At 43.0% G+C, this 13235-nt stretch overlaps 1 protein-coding gene across 1 annotated transcript in view; it reads right to left on the bottom strand.

The window, feature by feature from the left end:
- The window catches only part of SLC25A30 (solute carrier family 25 member 30), a 37300-nt gene that overhangs the window by 9637 nt on the left and 14428 nt on the right, over positions 1 to 13235 (bottom strand). Inside the window, exons 2-5 of the mRNA XM_083168962.1 lie at positions 11133 to 11222; positions 4884 to 5031; positions 2578 to 2672; positions 1476 to 1561 (exon numbers count right to left, since the gene is read on the bottom strand). Of these exons, the coding sequence (XP_083025088.1) occupies positions 1476 to 1561; positions 2578 to 2672; positions 4884 to 5031; positions 11133 to 11196 (393 nt within the window). The 5' untranslated portion in view covers positions 11197 to 11222. The remainder of the gene's footprint in view (positions 1 to 1475; positions 1562 to 2577; positions 2673 to 4883; positions 5032 to 11132; positions 11223 to 13235) is intronic.

Raw genomic sequence — 13235 nt, 5'->3', positions numbered from 1 at the left:
TGTCTGTGCTTTTCCTTCACTTAGCAAATACAATCATGTTAGTCACCCAGCAGGTTGTGTTCAGTCTCTTTCCCTACGGCTGATTTTGGACATTACTCATTTTGGTTTAGCGCACATTTTTCTCCTGGCTGCAATCAGATATTTCTTTCACTCCAACATGAATAACTACATTATATATTTACATTGCTATTCAGGGTGTAAAATGTCATACTAGGAGGCTGGAAGCAGGGAAATGTTGTTTATGTGCGCAGTCTGCAGTGACCAGAGTTTAGTTAAGCCAACCCCCCCCCCATAACACATGCACAGTTTGATTATCAGCTGCAGTGCAAATTCGTAGCCGTGTGATCAGGTCTGAATCGTGCCCCATGTATAGTTGCCCGTTTCCCCTGTACAGCTTTGGGAAGTGATGCGCTCAAAAGGAGGTTTCTCTGCACAGGTGTTGGCTGCTGTAGGAGGGGCCCTGCCTCCTGCAGATCACTTCAACCACCCACCCACACCCAGACAGGTAGATGGTGGACCGCAGCACATGCCTCCCGAGCTCCCTAAGGAGAGCAGTGTACCCATTTCAGGGCTAGTGCCCGGAAGAGAATGCCTTCCATCTTATCCTGTATTTATGCCCATGGACGTGCAGTTTTGATAACTGACAAGTGTGGGCATCAGCGCCCCCTACCCTGCCTCGCTGTGCGTGGTGGCAAACTCCACACCACTAAGATTACAGTTCTGCCTCTTTAATTACACTGCCGCATACAAAATTGTTTAATTTGCCTACAGCCTAGACAACCAGATCTCGATTCCTGAAAGATCACAATTTGTTGTAGCAATATGACAAATCACCAAGATATCAATACAGTGTGTATCTTGACCAACTCTTACTTTTGAGTAAAGAAAAGCAGATTTTATTTTTAAGAGTTCTCTTAATTTTGTTGTCACACTATGTCGCAAATTTAGATTTTAAGCAAATTTTGCCTGCGTGCAGTATTTGCAGCCAAGGAAACCATATTATACTGCTAGCAGGGTGCAACTATTAGGTAAACCTAGACTAACTGGTTAGCTGACCAATGTTTTGGGGATGCTAAAGCACTGAGGAGTGAATTTCTTATGGTAGGTTAGGGAAGAGCTCACTACTCTAAGGGCCTTATTCTAGTTCACTCTTTCTGAAAAAATCCTTCTTAGAAAGACAAAACCATGTGCACTGCAGGGGGGCCGATGCAAAATGTGCAGAGAGTTCGATTTGGGGGAGTTATTTTGTAAATACTGACGGCTTTATTTTTACACTGCAATATTGATTTAACTTTTGAAGTAAAACCCCACCCAAATCTAATTCTCTCTGCACAAGTAACATCTTCCCCGCTCAGTGCACATTGTTTTGTCCATCTAAGAAGGATTTTGTCAGAAAGTGAACTAGAATAAGGCCCTTTGTCCTAAGGAGCAAGCTTATATTTAGTATACACAGAAGAGGAGGAACAAAAGCTTACCTTTAGCACGTCTGTGGGATTGGCGATACATGAAGAAACTACTCCAGATAAGACACCACAAAATACATTAAGGACCAACGTTTCATCTATAGAAGAGAAAACCAACACTTTCATATCTGAATAGTAGAGTAAGACATTGCTGGATATGTAGAACACAAAGACGACCTTTGTAGAACATAACAAGAATTGCAGAAAACAGAACAGCAGGTTCTTCCCACCTATTGCTAGAACATTCCCCGTGTATGCATGTCAATACAAATAATGGAAATCAGTTATTGAGTGCATATGAGATGTGGTGGAGACAGTGACCATAGAGCTTTACAGTTAATGGTGTCTAGGTCAGTTACACCTGGGATTGCTTATACTACAGTTATAGTTATGTGTAGTCTGAAGTTCTCCTAAACAATCCAGCCTGGAAGTCTCTTCCCCATCAGGCTGGACAGGCACTAGCATTACATGAACTTGAACAGTATTTTTTTTATACTGTGCGGATTTCATATACAGTAGAATACTTGTAGATCTGTGTGCAACTGAGTCTCTAAAGCCCTATACACACTGGTCGACTTTTAGCTGAAAGCTGCTCAGTGAGCTTGTTTGAGTGGCTTTCAGCTTGAAAGCCACCCATTGTGTTCGGGGCAGTGATGAGCGGTGAGCTCTGATGCCCTCTCCCATATCATCGCTGACCCGGCTGCTCGTATTACCGTCTCCCTGTGCATCTTAGTCACGCTGTAAGATCTTCAGCAATAAAGATCCCCAACGTGAACAGACTTTAACATAATATGGCAGCACACTCACACCAGACATCTCGCACTGCCTGGCGTATTGTGGCTAGATGTATGAGGATCTGTACTTCTGAAAAAGGTAGATTCTGGTAGTGACTGCGGTTAGAATAACACTTGGAGACCCGCTATGTATATTGTGTCAATTTATGAAGAGACAGCTCCAATATTAAATGCAATCCAAACAAAGACAGAACCTTATATATTTCTTTAGAAAAACCACTGCTTGCATGTGATATATACTGCTCTTGGCAGAAGTTACATTGTGTGTCTTTATTTCAGGTTTGTGGGGTTTTGAAATAAAATGAAAGCATCATACGTACCTTCTGGGCGATCAACAAATAGCCTCTTCATGCTCTGGTAAGTGCCAATTTTAATAGTGCCATAAGATGCCTGGCGAAGCAGTGCTGGTGCAATCCTACAAATGTAAGCACAATGGAAACATTAACATCAAACTTCATGTTGTATGTTTTTCACGTCAAGCTATTTCTGTAGACTTTTCTATCAGCAATACAAGTAGCCTCCCGACACACAAAACATGTTTGGTTGTGCAGTCATTTTACAGAAGAAAAAAATTAAAATAAAAAAAATTGACACTGAAGTCATGGAATAAGCTTTGATAAAGCTGCATCCTTCTAAGCAGTGAAACGCGTTAGAGTACTCTCTGGACTGGACCAGCTGATTTCCATTGGACTTTTACCATCTGGACCTCTCAGCGCTTTTGGTCGCCTACTCCCCTCATTGTAGTGGAAACCATTTCCCCTTCACCTCCGCAGTTGCTGGTCACCACGCCAGTTTTTGCCAAACGCAGGAATCAAGGTTGGCCATGACCTCCTAAAACCACTGACATCTTGGTCGTACAACCCCACCAACCTTGAGGACACCTGCTACACACCATCCCCAAGATTGGAGCCTCTAGCGACGTGGGAAACCTTTGGCTGTTTCAATATCCAGCCCTATTACAATTTTGGGTCCTCGCCAATTGTGGCTCCATTGTCGCATTCACTTGGGAACATCTCTGCAACCCTGCAATTGGGATTGGATCAACTGTAACAACTTGTGGTAACTATCAGCCCAGTGGGCACCCTGACTCACATCACCCATCAGCTGCACCCCTGACCTGCTGAGACTGATTCTTCCACTGGTCCTACTCCCCCAGCCTCTGGTCCAGATTTATTATACATATTCACCATTTCAACCTATTGCTGTACAATTCTATGTCATGATTTTTTAATTGTTATTAAATATTTGTATGATCTTTCATCAAACCAGCACCACTTTCTTCTCTTTTTTGCCTTGGTTTATTGGGGCCGACAACCCCATTACTAAGTGGCAGCTCTTGGCAAGGCACCCTTGGCAGCGCCTATCTGTGCACCTTAATGAGCACACTGCACCCTTTTCATGGAATAAGGGGCCTAGTATCTTGTAGGACATCATTTAGCCTGGCAATGTGCAGCAACTTGATGTGAGTCTGCACCTGAACAGAATACCTCTAGAAAGATGTTGACACATGCCATCTAGATAACTTCCCACAAGTTTACAGATATTTGTAGGTTCACAATCTTGGGTGCAAATCAACATCACCACCACACCATAAATACTTGATTGGGTTCATGTCATGCGAATGTGGTGGCCACACCATTCAGCAGAACTCCCTAGAATTGCTCCTTGGACCAATTCTGGGCAACTTGGGACCAAATGAACAATGCATTATCCTTCTGAAATATTCCTTGTTTTGGTGGTACAAGTACTCCATAATGGGCTGCGAATGGTCCTCTATCACTTCAACAAAGCAGTTACTAGTCAATGATGTGTTCAAACAGCAGACCCAAACATCTCACATAATCGCACCCCACACCAGCCTGCACAGGGCTTTGTTGACAACATGGGTCCATTCCACCCCAAATCCTACCATTATCTTAAAATAATAACTCATCAGGTCAGGCCACATGTTACCAGTTCTTCAGGGTTTCGTTAACAAAGCCCACATGAGGCGTGATATCGTAGTGTTAATGGGCACTAGTGGGTGCCTAGTTGGTGTTTGAACTAAGCCAAGAGATGTCAAGTGACCTTTAAGTCCAACCCAGCTAGCTACCTGGGTTGGTCCAAATTGCACCAGGGTTAAAGGGTCCAGTTTACTGCAACGTGAGAGCTGCATTCCCATCACTTGGAGAGGATATCATTACTTAATAATTTGTAACAAAAAGGAGACAACTACAAACACTTGCAACTAAAGTATTAAACATAAAGAGAAATTAGGGGAATGTGGCTGTCTGTAAGAAACTCTTGGTAAATCATTTTCTCCCTTGGGTTTGTCTCTTCAAATGGCTATTCGATTCTACTCAAGGTTTTCTAGTGTCATGAATTACCATGGCAATAAGTCACATGGTAGGTGATTTAGTCATCAGAGAGGCTTTGGAATTGCCCTTTGAGCTCTTGTTTCAATGTGATATTATCTGCCTTCTTACATACAGAATGAGTTTGTCTTAATAAATAACTTTCTCTTCTGATTCAGACATGTTTAAAAATTTAGAATGTACAAATTTGTAATTGCATATCAATACAAAAAAAGTTAAAAAAGGTATTGCAACTGTCAGTGCATTGCAAAAAAACAGGCCATACAACTTACCCAGAATACAGTGCTGTCAAACCCTCTTCTCTGCATATTCTAACAAGTGCATGAAGCATTCCTCGGTATCGGATTTCTTTGTACTTAGCATCATTAGTTTGTCCCTGCACTTGGAGGCGTGTTTTAGTCAAGTCTATGGGAAAAGTGCCTTTTGGAGGGGAAAGGAAGGAGAGAAAAAAAATTACACTTAGGAATCATTTACAGACTAAATGTAAATCTACCTAAATGCTGTCTGTGTAAATGCTTATTCTCTCAGCAACCATGGGCCCAATTCAGAACTGCTCGCTGGGCTGCAAGTATTCAGAGCACAGTGGGCAGGAAAACACCACCCCCTTCCCTGAGCGCAGCTGCGAATGCGTTCGCAGCTGTGCACACAGGGGGAAGATCATTCACTATCAAATGATTTGCTCGCAGCGCAAGTCTAGACTTACTCAATGGGGAGAAGGCAGTTGCTGCTGATGACAGTGGCCCTCCCTCCCAACGGCCAGGGGAAACCTGCGTTTTCCGGTGCATTCCGTTCCCAAACGCGCAACGCCTGTCAATCCCCTTGGGAGCAGCCAGTGCATGGTCCGTTCGCAAGGGGACCCGTACCATTTGCGGTCTCTCGATAATAAGCAGGGCTGCAAATTCCCAGCCCTGTGTACAGGGCTGAATTGGACCGCATGGCTCTTGTCACTAATTACAACAGCAATAGTTTGGACAAGGGACTACTACTGGCATAATTGCAAGGTCATAAAGTAACACAGACATGATAGAATGAATTGGGATAATGAGTCTTAGTAACTACGCAATTTGGTTTTCCATACCAATAACCATCACTGAAGCTGGACTAAAGGGACAGATTGCCAACAAAGAATACTTGCATTGCATTTCATACTGCAAAATTATGAATTTATTAATATATAAGTGCCACAATGACCTGTCACTGTAGTGATTTCGCGGCAGCTCAGTGCTCACAGGTTGCTATGTTATCAGCGTAGCTGCCTTACTTGTGTAGTTTCACAGCGACAGTTTGAACTACGTTATCTGTGTAGTGACTCAGTGGCAGCCTCAGAGCTGACAGGTCATTGTGGCACTTGTAGTTCCACAGAGAAATAGACACCCTGGCAAACTGCTAACAAAAGGGGGCATCTGAATTTTGCGTCTACTACTTAGATGCTATAGCGTCTAAGTAGTACAACTGCTCGTTTGGATGCTTTAGCGTCTAAATTTAGATGCTCCGCTAACAAGTGTGCATCTAAATTTAGACCCTTACAGCATCTAAATTTTAGTCGGATAAAGGGGTGCAGCATTATCAAAAAAACTACAGACCAAAAAAAATAAAAAAATAAAAAGTGTGAAAAAAACACTAGTAAACCTGTCGACAATGACACTTGCGACGTAACAGCTGTCAACCTTGTTTATTCTACGATCCACGCCAGGCCGAAGTGTGGCAAGCGTAGCGAGCCGTGCGAGGGGACGAGTTATGCTTCCTACTGACCTTTTCATACCCCCACTATCCACGTCGGAGTGGAGTTAATTTTATATAGTGTGGCGAGCCCTGCGAGGGGACACGGAATACATGTGAAGTTTCCCACATCCGCTCACCACGATTCGGGCTCGGTATAAAATCAACTCCACGCTGACGTGGATAGTGGGGTATGAAAAGGTTGTAACGCGTGCGCTCGCCATGCTTCAGGCTAGCGTAGATAGTGGGGGTGTTTCAGGAACACATTCACACCTCCCATATCATGCACCTGAGACAGTAACGGTGAACTAGAAGCTGTTTCCGACTACGCTAGAAAAAGACGCCGTTTCTGTCTACAGTAGTCGGGGGTACACACACTACGCCGACAGGGACACTGACTACGTACTACCTACGCTCACTACACTGGTCGCGCGGAACACACTACACTGCCGCGGGAACACGAGGCCTATTCTGAAATGGACGCTACGCTAAGTACTTAACTGCCGCCGTGAAAACAAACAAGTACCATATATTGTAGTAAAAGAACAGAACTGTGGTTTGGCTTTATACAACGCATAGGATTCCTAAAGTCTTCCAAAAACATTTCAACACATGACATTCATTAACCAGAAAACAGGGCTTGTTTATGTTTGCAATAACTTTTTACATTATGCATTTATTTAGAAATGGCCAGAAAATGGTACTTAACAAATGGCTCTACACACAGCATTGTCAGACACAAGGCATTACACACATCGGTGCTGGACTAATACTGGCCACACAGCAGACCAACTTTCCTCCAACCATCCAACTAGTTGGTTGCTCTGAAAATCTGGTACTGTATGGGGGCAAACAGTACCCCCCCCAATACCTTAATTTGGACCGCTGTCGATGATAGCAACCTTACCAACACCACAGCAGAATCAGACAACACCAGTTCTGTAGAAGTTTTCTACTACTCAAGGGATGAAAGCTTACTGTTTAAGGAGCAGACTATCCTGTATATTAAATTGGTGCCTACTCCACTGGATTAACTGCAGGGTCTAGAAACACCACAGCAGACAGCGACACCCCAGGCAGGGAACAGGAACTGCATGGGTTTTGAAAGCTGGCGGGTGCTAGAATGAACACTAGGGTCCAACTACTCTTTGACAAATCAAAACAAAATATAGTATGCATGTTAGAACAAATGGTAAAGCGAGTACAGAAGCCGATGTACAGTACGATATAGTGAAATTATGACATGGCAAAACTCTAAAACCTTTTAACCTAGTTCCACAACCATTTATCCATTACTTCTACTGAACTATCAAACAGAACCTTCAGAGATGAAAGTACAAATTAATTGGGTAAATGTGGTACAGCTCCAAGAGAAACTCCCATTACTGACCACAAACTGGCATGACCTGGATTTACAGATTGAAATCCATGTAAATAATATATAATTATGTAAAACACCGTCCTTTCAGGAGGCACATGCAGTATTCACCTGGGGAAACCCACCTGTTCATTCACTTCCTTTTATGTGTGGACATACTATGACCAGTGACTGGTCACCATGCTGCAGGCACAGGCTGTGATATGGGCAGTAAAACATATGGTTGCAAAGTGTGGCATAGCTCACAAGCAATGTCTCTAGGTCGACAGCAAAAGATCGGCATGAGTGTTCACTTTTTATTTTGTTTGTCAATACCTCAGCACGTGAATCCCAGCTAGTGTCCCACATTTGTCATTTTTGAAGGGTGCAATGCAAAACAACCACCTAACAAAAAATATATATTCATGTCGACCTTTTCCATGTCATCTTTTTGCTTGAGTCGACCTAATGAGTGACTACTCCCCCAGTGGTAGCGAGCTGATATTGTCTGTCATACATCCTGATACCATGGTTGAAGACTAATCTGCATGCCTAATAATAATATGATCCGTATGGGACACTTACATGTGGTAAGCCATCGTTCACGCACACTAGTAATCCAGTTATACTGGAAGCAATCCGGTTGCTCAGCCTGATCAGTCAGAGCATGTCCAGTTTGGCATACAGTAGATCACACTGTGTATTTACACTGATTGATAAATAACTGACAAGCAGGGTTTCATTGTGAAATGACACATCATACAATCACACATCATGCAGCTGACATCAGACTTTAAAGTCCCAGCCAGGTAAATTACTCGTGCCAAGTGTCAGCAGGATGATGCTGGAGTGTGGTATGGCTGCCAAGCCAGTTACATTCCAGCCTTCTAGTATAACAGTCAAAAGTTCCTAATGCAAATTACTGCTCATTTGTGAGTCTGCGCAAGTAGCGTTACACAGAAGGGAACACATTTTGTCCATCTTGTTTTATGCCCACAAAATTGGCTTTATAATACAGCTAACAACGTTTAGATTTCTTGCAGAACATGACATCAATGTGCTTTTAGTAGCCAAATAAATAAAAAGGGCAGCATTCAATTGCTGGCCGCTATTCAATTGTTTCTGCCGATGGGTGTGCTAACATCACTTCAGCTTGCTACCTCCTGGGGGTGGCGGGGTGAAATGCACAAAAGGTCATGTATTTGAGCAATCAAATGGAACTTTTTGCAACACGCCCATTAGTCCATAATGAGCGCAATAAAAGAGATCAATTGAATATCACCCTGCGCACTCTCTCATCTCCTTAGAATATCATTATATGCTGCACAAAGAACAGATTTCTGCTATACAAAACATAACTGCATATAGGCATATACTATTTTGCCTCCATAAACAAACATATTTGTTAGAGAGAGTTAAATTTGGGTGGAGTGTTTTGAAACTGAAATCTAAATTGCAGTGTAAAAATAATGCAGCCAGTATTTACCCTGCACAGAAACAAAATAACTCACACAAATGTAACTCTATACATGTTACATCTACCCCACCTGCAGTCCAGCATGGTTTTTGCCCATTTTCCAAACAAATTTGTACTGAGCTCAGATCTGAATAAGGCCCAATATGTAGTTCATTTTTGAGCAGACCTTATAGTTATTCAAAACACTCCAATAATCTTGTGCAAGAAAAAAAAAATACACAGCAATCCTAATAGGTTAACTGGGATTCATCTACATTATACAATTATGCTCACTCAAAGCAATCCAATAAATACAGGTTTATATTAATAAGCAAAGGCCATACACACTGGGCAATTCTGAGCTGAAAGCAGCTAAATTTTGTCATTTGAGCCACTTTCCATTCAAAAGCCACGCAGTGCATACAGCCCAGCGATGATTGGTACACGCAATGTCATCCCCTGCAGATAAGCGATGGGATGGATGGAAATATAACAAATCACAAAAAAACAAACACACACACACACACATGGAAATCCTACTAAATCAATTCTCCATCAAAGTATTGAGAGAAAAAAAATTCCTGGCTCTCTCCACTCCTGCAGCTGGGACCAGCAGGCAGCTCCACAACAATAATCTCTACTCAGATGCCCACCAATGTGCACAAATGCATTCAATTCAATGAAACCCTTTCCATATAATGCATCAACTACGTTTTTAAATACCGTATTGCATTAATCTCATTTTGAGAGACTCTTTATTGATATATGTGTATGTCTTCTGATGATAAGATCTAGTTAAGTAATAACCTCTACTCATGGAACTGGCAGCCATTTCCAGACAGGAGTAGAGAACTGTTAACCCAGTCAGTGCATTATTGGCCACTAATGCCTTGTGCTCAAGGTGCCCCCACACAGAGAAATTAACTCCATGCGTTTCATTATGCTTGTATCAGGTGCAATATTATTCTGGTTGACTTACGAGTCCATCAGAACCCGCCCTGCAAATGGCATGCCGCCTGCCCCCCATTCACTGGCCGGGGGTGACACTCCCACGTCTTTTGACGGTTGCTGACCATCGAAAGATGTGGTGCGTGCACGCATACATAAAGTGACTAGAATAAGGTCCTTGTGTATGGTGATCAGTGTGTATTAGCTGCACAATATTGTGTGGCTTTTATGTATTTTCTACCAGTACAGATATTTATAAACATAGAATATAAATAGTTATTGTGGCATCTACATTACTGCCCATCCCTACTTAGCAAGTTGTTCCCATGTTTGGCAGATTATATTACTACATTTGTTTTCACAATAGTAGCTCTCAACCAGTCTTGCTGTTGTTAACCTTCCTGACTTTATGACCTTGAGTTTGTGATTGTGCTTAGGGAAAGGGGGCTTAATAAGGGAGGAGGAGTGTTGGGGGATAAAAAGGCTGGTGCCTTCAAATCTATTCAACACCTGGGGTGAAATGTAATAGGATGAGAGATTCAGAAAGTGAGAGATTTGGTAAGAAATCTCCAGTTTTTTTTAAACCGGCAATCATTTACACTGAAAAACCAGTTTGATTTTGAAGTGTAATCATTTACACTTCAAAATCAAACTGGCTGTGCAGAGTAAATGATTGCCGCTTTAAAAAACACCTGGAGATTTCTTACCAAATCTCTCACTTTCTGAATCTCTCACCCTATTACATTTCACCCCTGTTATTATTATGGACAGCAAAACCATGAAAAAAAATTTGTATTAGCCTTTAGGTTTGCACCCACTTGAAATGTTAAGCCAGGACACTACATCAATAAAAGAAGTCTATTCCACTGAGCTCTTTATCCTCAGCTATAATAAACCAGAGCTAGCATCCATCCTCTCCACTCACGTGAGTATTTCAGGACATAACTTGGCAGCCATGAGTACTCGCTGATTAGCCATACTGGTAAAAAGTACAGTGTTTACTAAACCACATTAACTATGTTGTGCCAACATTCAACTTACCACATTCTGCTGTAATGGAGGCCAGACCTCCATATATAAATGGTTTCCAGTTAAGGGCAGACATGTTGACTTCGGAGGTCTCTATTTTGCCTGCAAAACATAAATTGGCAGTCAAAATACAGAAAATAGAACAGGCGTGATTTATTTGTGTTTGCTTTCCTTTTTAAGGACTGTGTGTTGCCACCTTCATGCCAGGTTTGATTTCAAAATGACTAGTGTTCCCGCTAGGCTTCTTTTGCAGGGTACCGCACCCTGTCCGTTTTTTACGCTACTAAATGCGCCCTGCCCTTCCGCTGCCCCCCACCACCACCACTGTCAATGTCAGCTCTTCCGCACTAAAAATTTACATGTGCGATTTTTGGACAATTGATTGTTGACATTTTGGTTGTCTACACAGGGTATGCAGTTATAATCACGTCAGTCGGAATCCCGACACTTTCTCCCTCTATGGGTGTCCACGACACCCATAGAGGGAGAATAAATTAGTGTGCTGAGCGTAGCGATGTACCGGTCCCACTGCGTGGTGAGTGCAGCGAGCCCACAAGGGGGAGGGGGGGAAACCACGTGCCCCCTTGTCAGGATTTCAGCGGTCGGGATTACCGCATTGGATTTTTGAATGCAGGGATTCCATATCAAACCCCTACACAGACATTATGATAGTGTCGATTTTCAGGGGGAAAATTTACCAAGATGGGACAGACACAGTGTACTAAAGACAAGAACCATGTAAGAAAATATTCTATATATATAGACTAAACACAGTGTGGTATATTCAGTGCTCGCGAGCACAGCAAGTCAGCAACAATGACCATTCCAGACTGTGTGCCGTAGGAGATACTGTCATTAGGTTGATCCATATCAGATCTACATGCATTGGATCAACCACTGAAAATCAACTGAATGTATAATGGATGTGGGACCATTTGATAGACAGCCATTAGGTCGACACCATTAGTTCGACAACTCAATAGGTCAACATGCCCTTAGGTCGACAGTCAAATGGTCGACGTGGTTTTTTTCACTGTTTTTTGGCCTAAATGTCGACACAGTCGACATGGACACAGTTTGAAGTGAACCGCAGCCCCTCGCTTCGCTCGTGATGCTTCGGGCACGGTGCCTCGCTGCGCTCGGCACACTATTTTATTCTCCCACCACGCCCTAGTGGATAGTAGGGCATGAAATACCGCCTGTCAGCACATATCGGCTCAAAAAACAGTGAAAAAAACCATGTCGACCTTTTGACTGTCGACCTAATGGCAGTGTCGACCTAATGAGTTGTTGAACTAATGGTGTCGACTTAATGGCTGTCTATCTACTTGTCTATCCGGATACCCCCCCGTCCCCCCAGCGGTGTGATTCTGCTGTGGGGATCCCGACCAGCAGGAACTTGATCGCCGGCATTTTAACTGAATCCCCAATAGAAGTCACCAGAGTTCTGTTCCCATATATAAGGTCAGGAACAAGTGACTTCCCCAATGGCTATGCATTCCATTCTAGAATACATTTTTTAAATAATGAATAACCCAGAGTGTAATCAAAATGAGCAACAGCAGTTTGAGGTTTTAGTTGAAATTATTCCAAGACAGTATAACCTGCTGGACAGGAACACACACTGGCACTACAGTGGAATGCCACTGCCCTTCAGCAAGGTCAGCAAGGAGGTCAGAAAGGAAATGTAGCCAGGAGTCTGCTTAATGTTACTGTATATCTGTTCTTAGGATCTAGTCACTGTAGTCAAAGCAGTTTTAATGATGGGAGAGGGTCTCACCTGCAAAGCCTTGTAGCGGATTCTCAAACCAAAATATAATAACATTTCTAGTTCTAGTTGGAAGGCAATTACCGTATATACTCGAGTATAAGCCGAGTTTTTCAGCGTTTCTTTTAGCTGAAAAAGTCCCCACTCGGCTTATACTCGAGTCAGTAGCTTCTGTCCTAAGTCCGGCCATCCAATTCGCTGCACGGCTCCACTTTGAGGAGAGGCGCGGCTACGGCAACATGGCCGCCGGCCTCCTGCACTATACATGTCCTCAGTGAAGGAGGCCGGCGGCTATGTTGCCGTAGCCGCGCCTTTATTCAAAGTGGAGCCGGGCAGCGAAGTGGACG

The sequence above is a fragment of the Crinia signifera genome, chromosome 2 (assembly GCF_055691185.1).
Source record: "Crinia signifera chromosome 2, ASM5569118v1, whole genome shotgun sequence".
In the NCBI taxonomy this organism is placed as follows: domain Eukaryota; kingdom Metazoa; phylum Chordata; class Amphibia; order Anura; family Myobatrachidae; genus Crinia; species Crinia signifera.
This window is presented reverse-complemented; position numbering and strand designations above follow the sequence as displayed.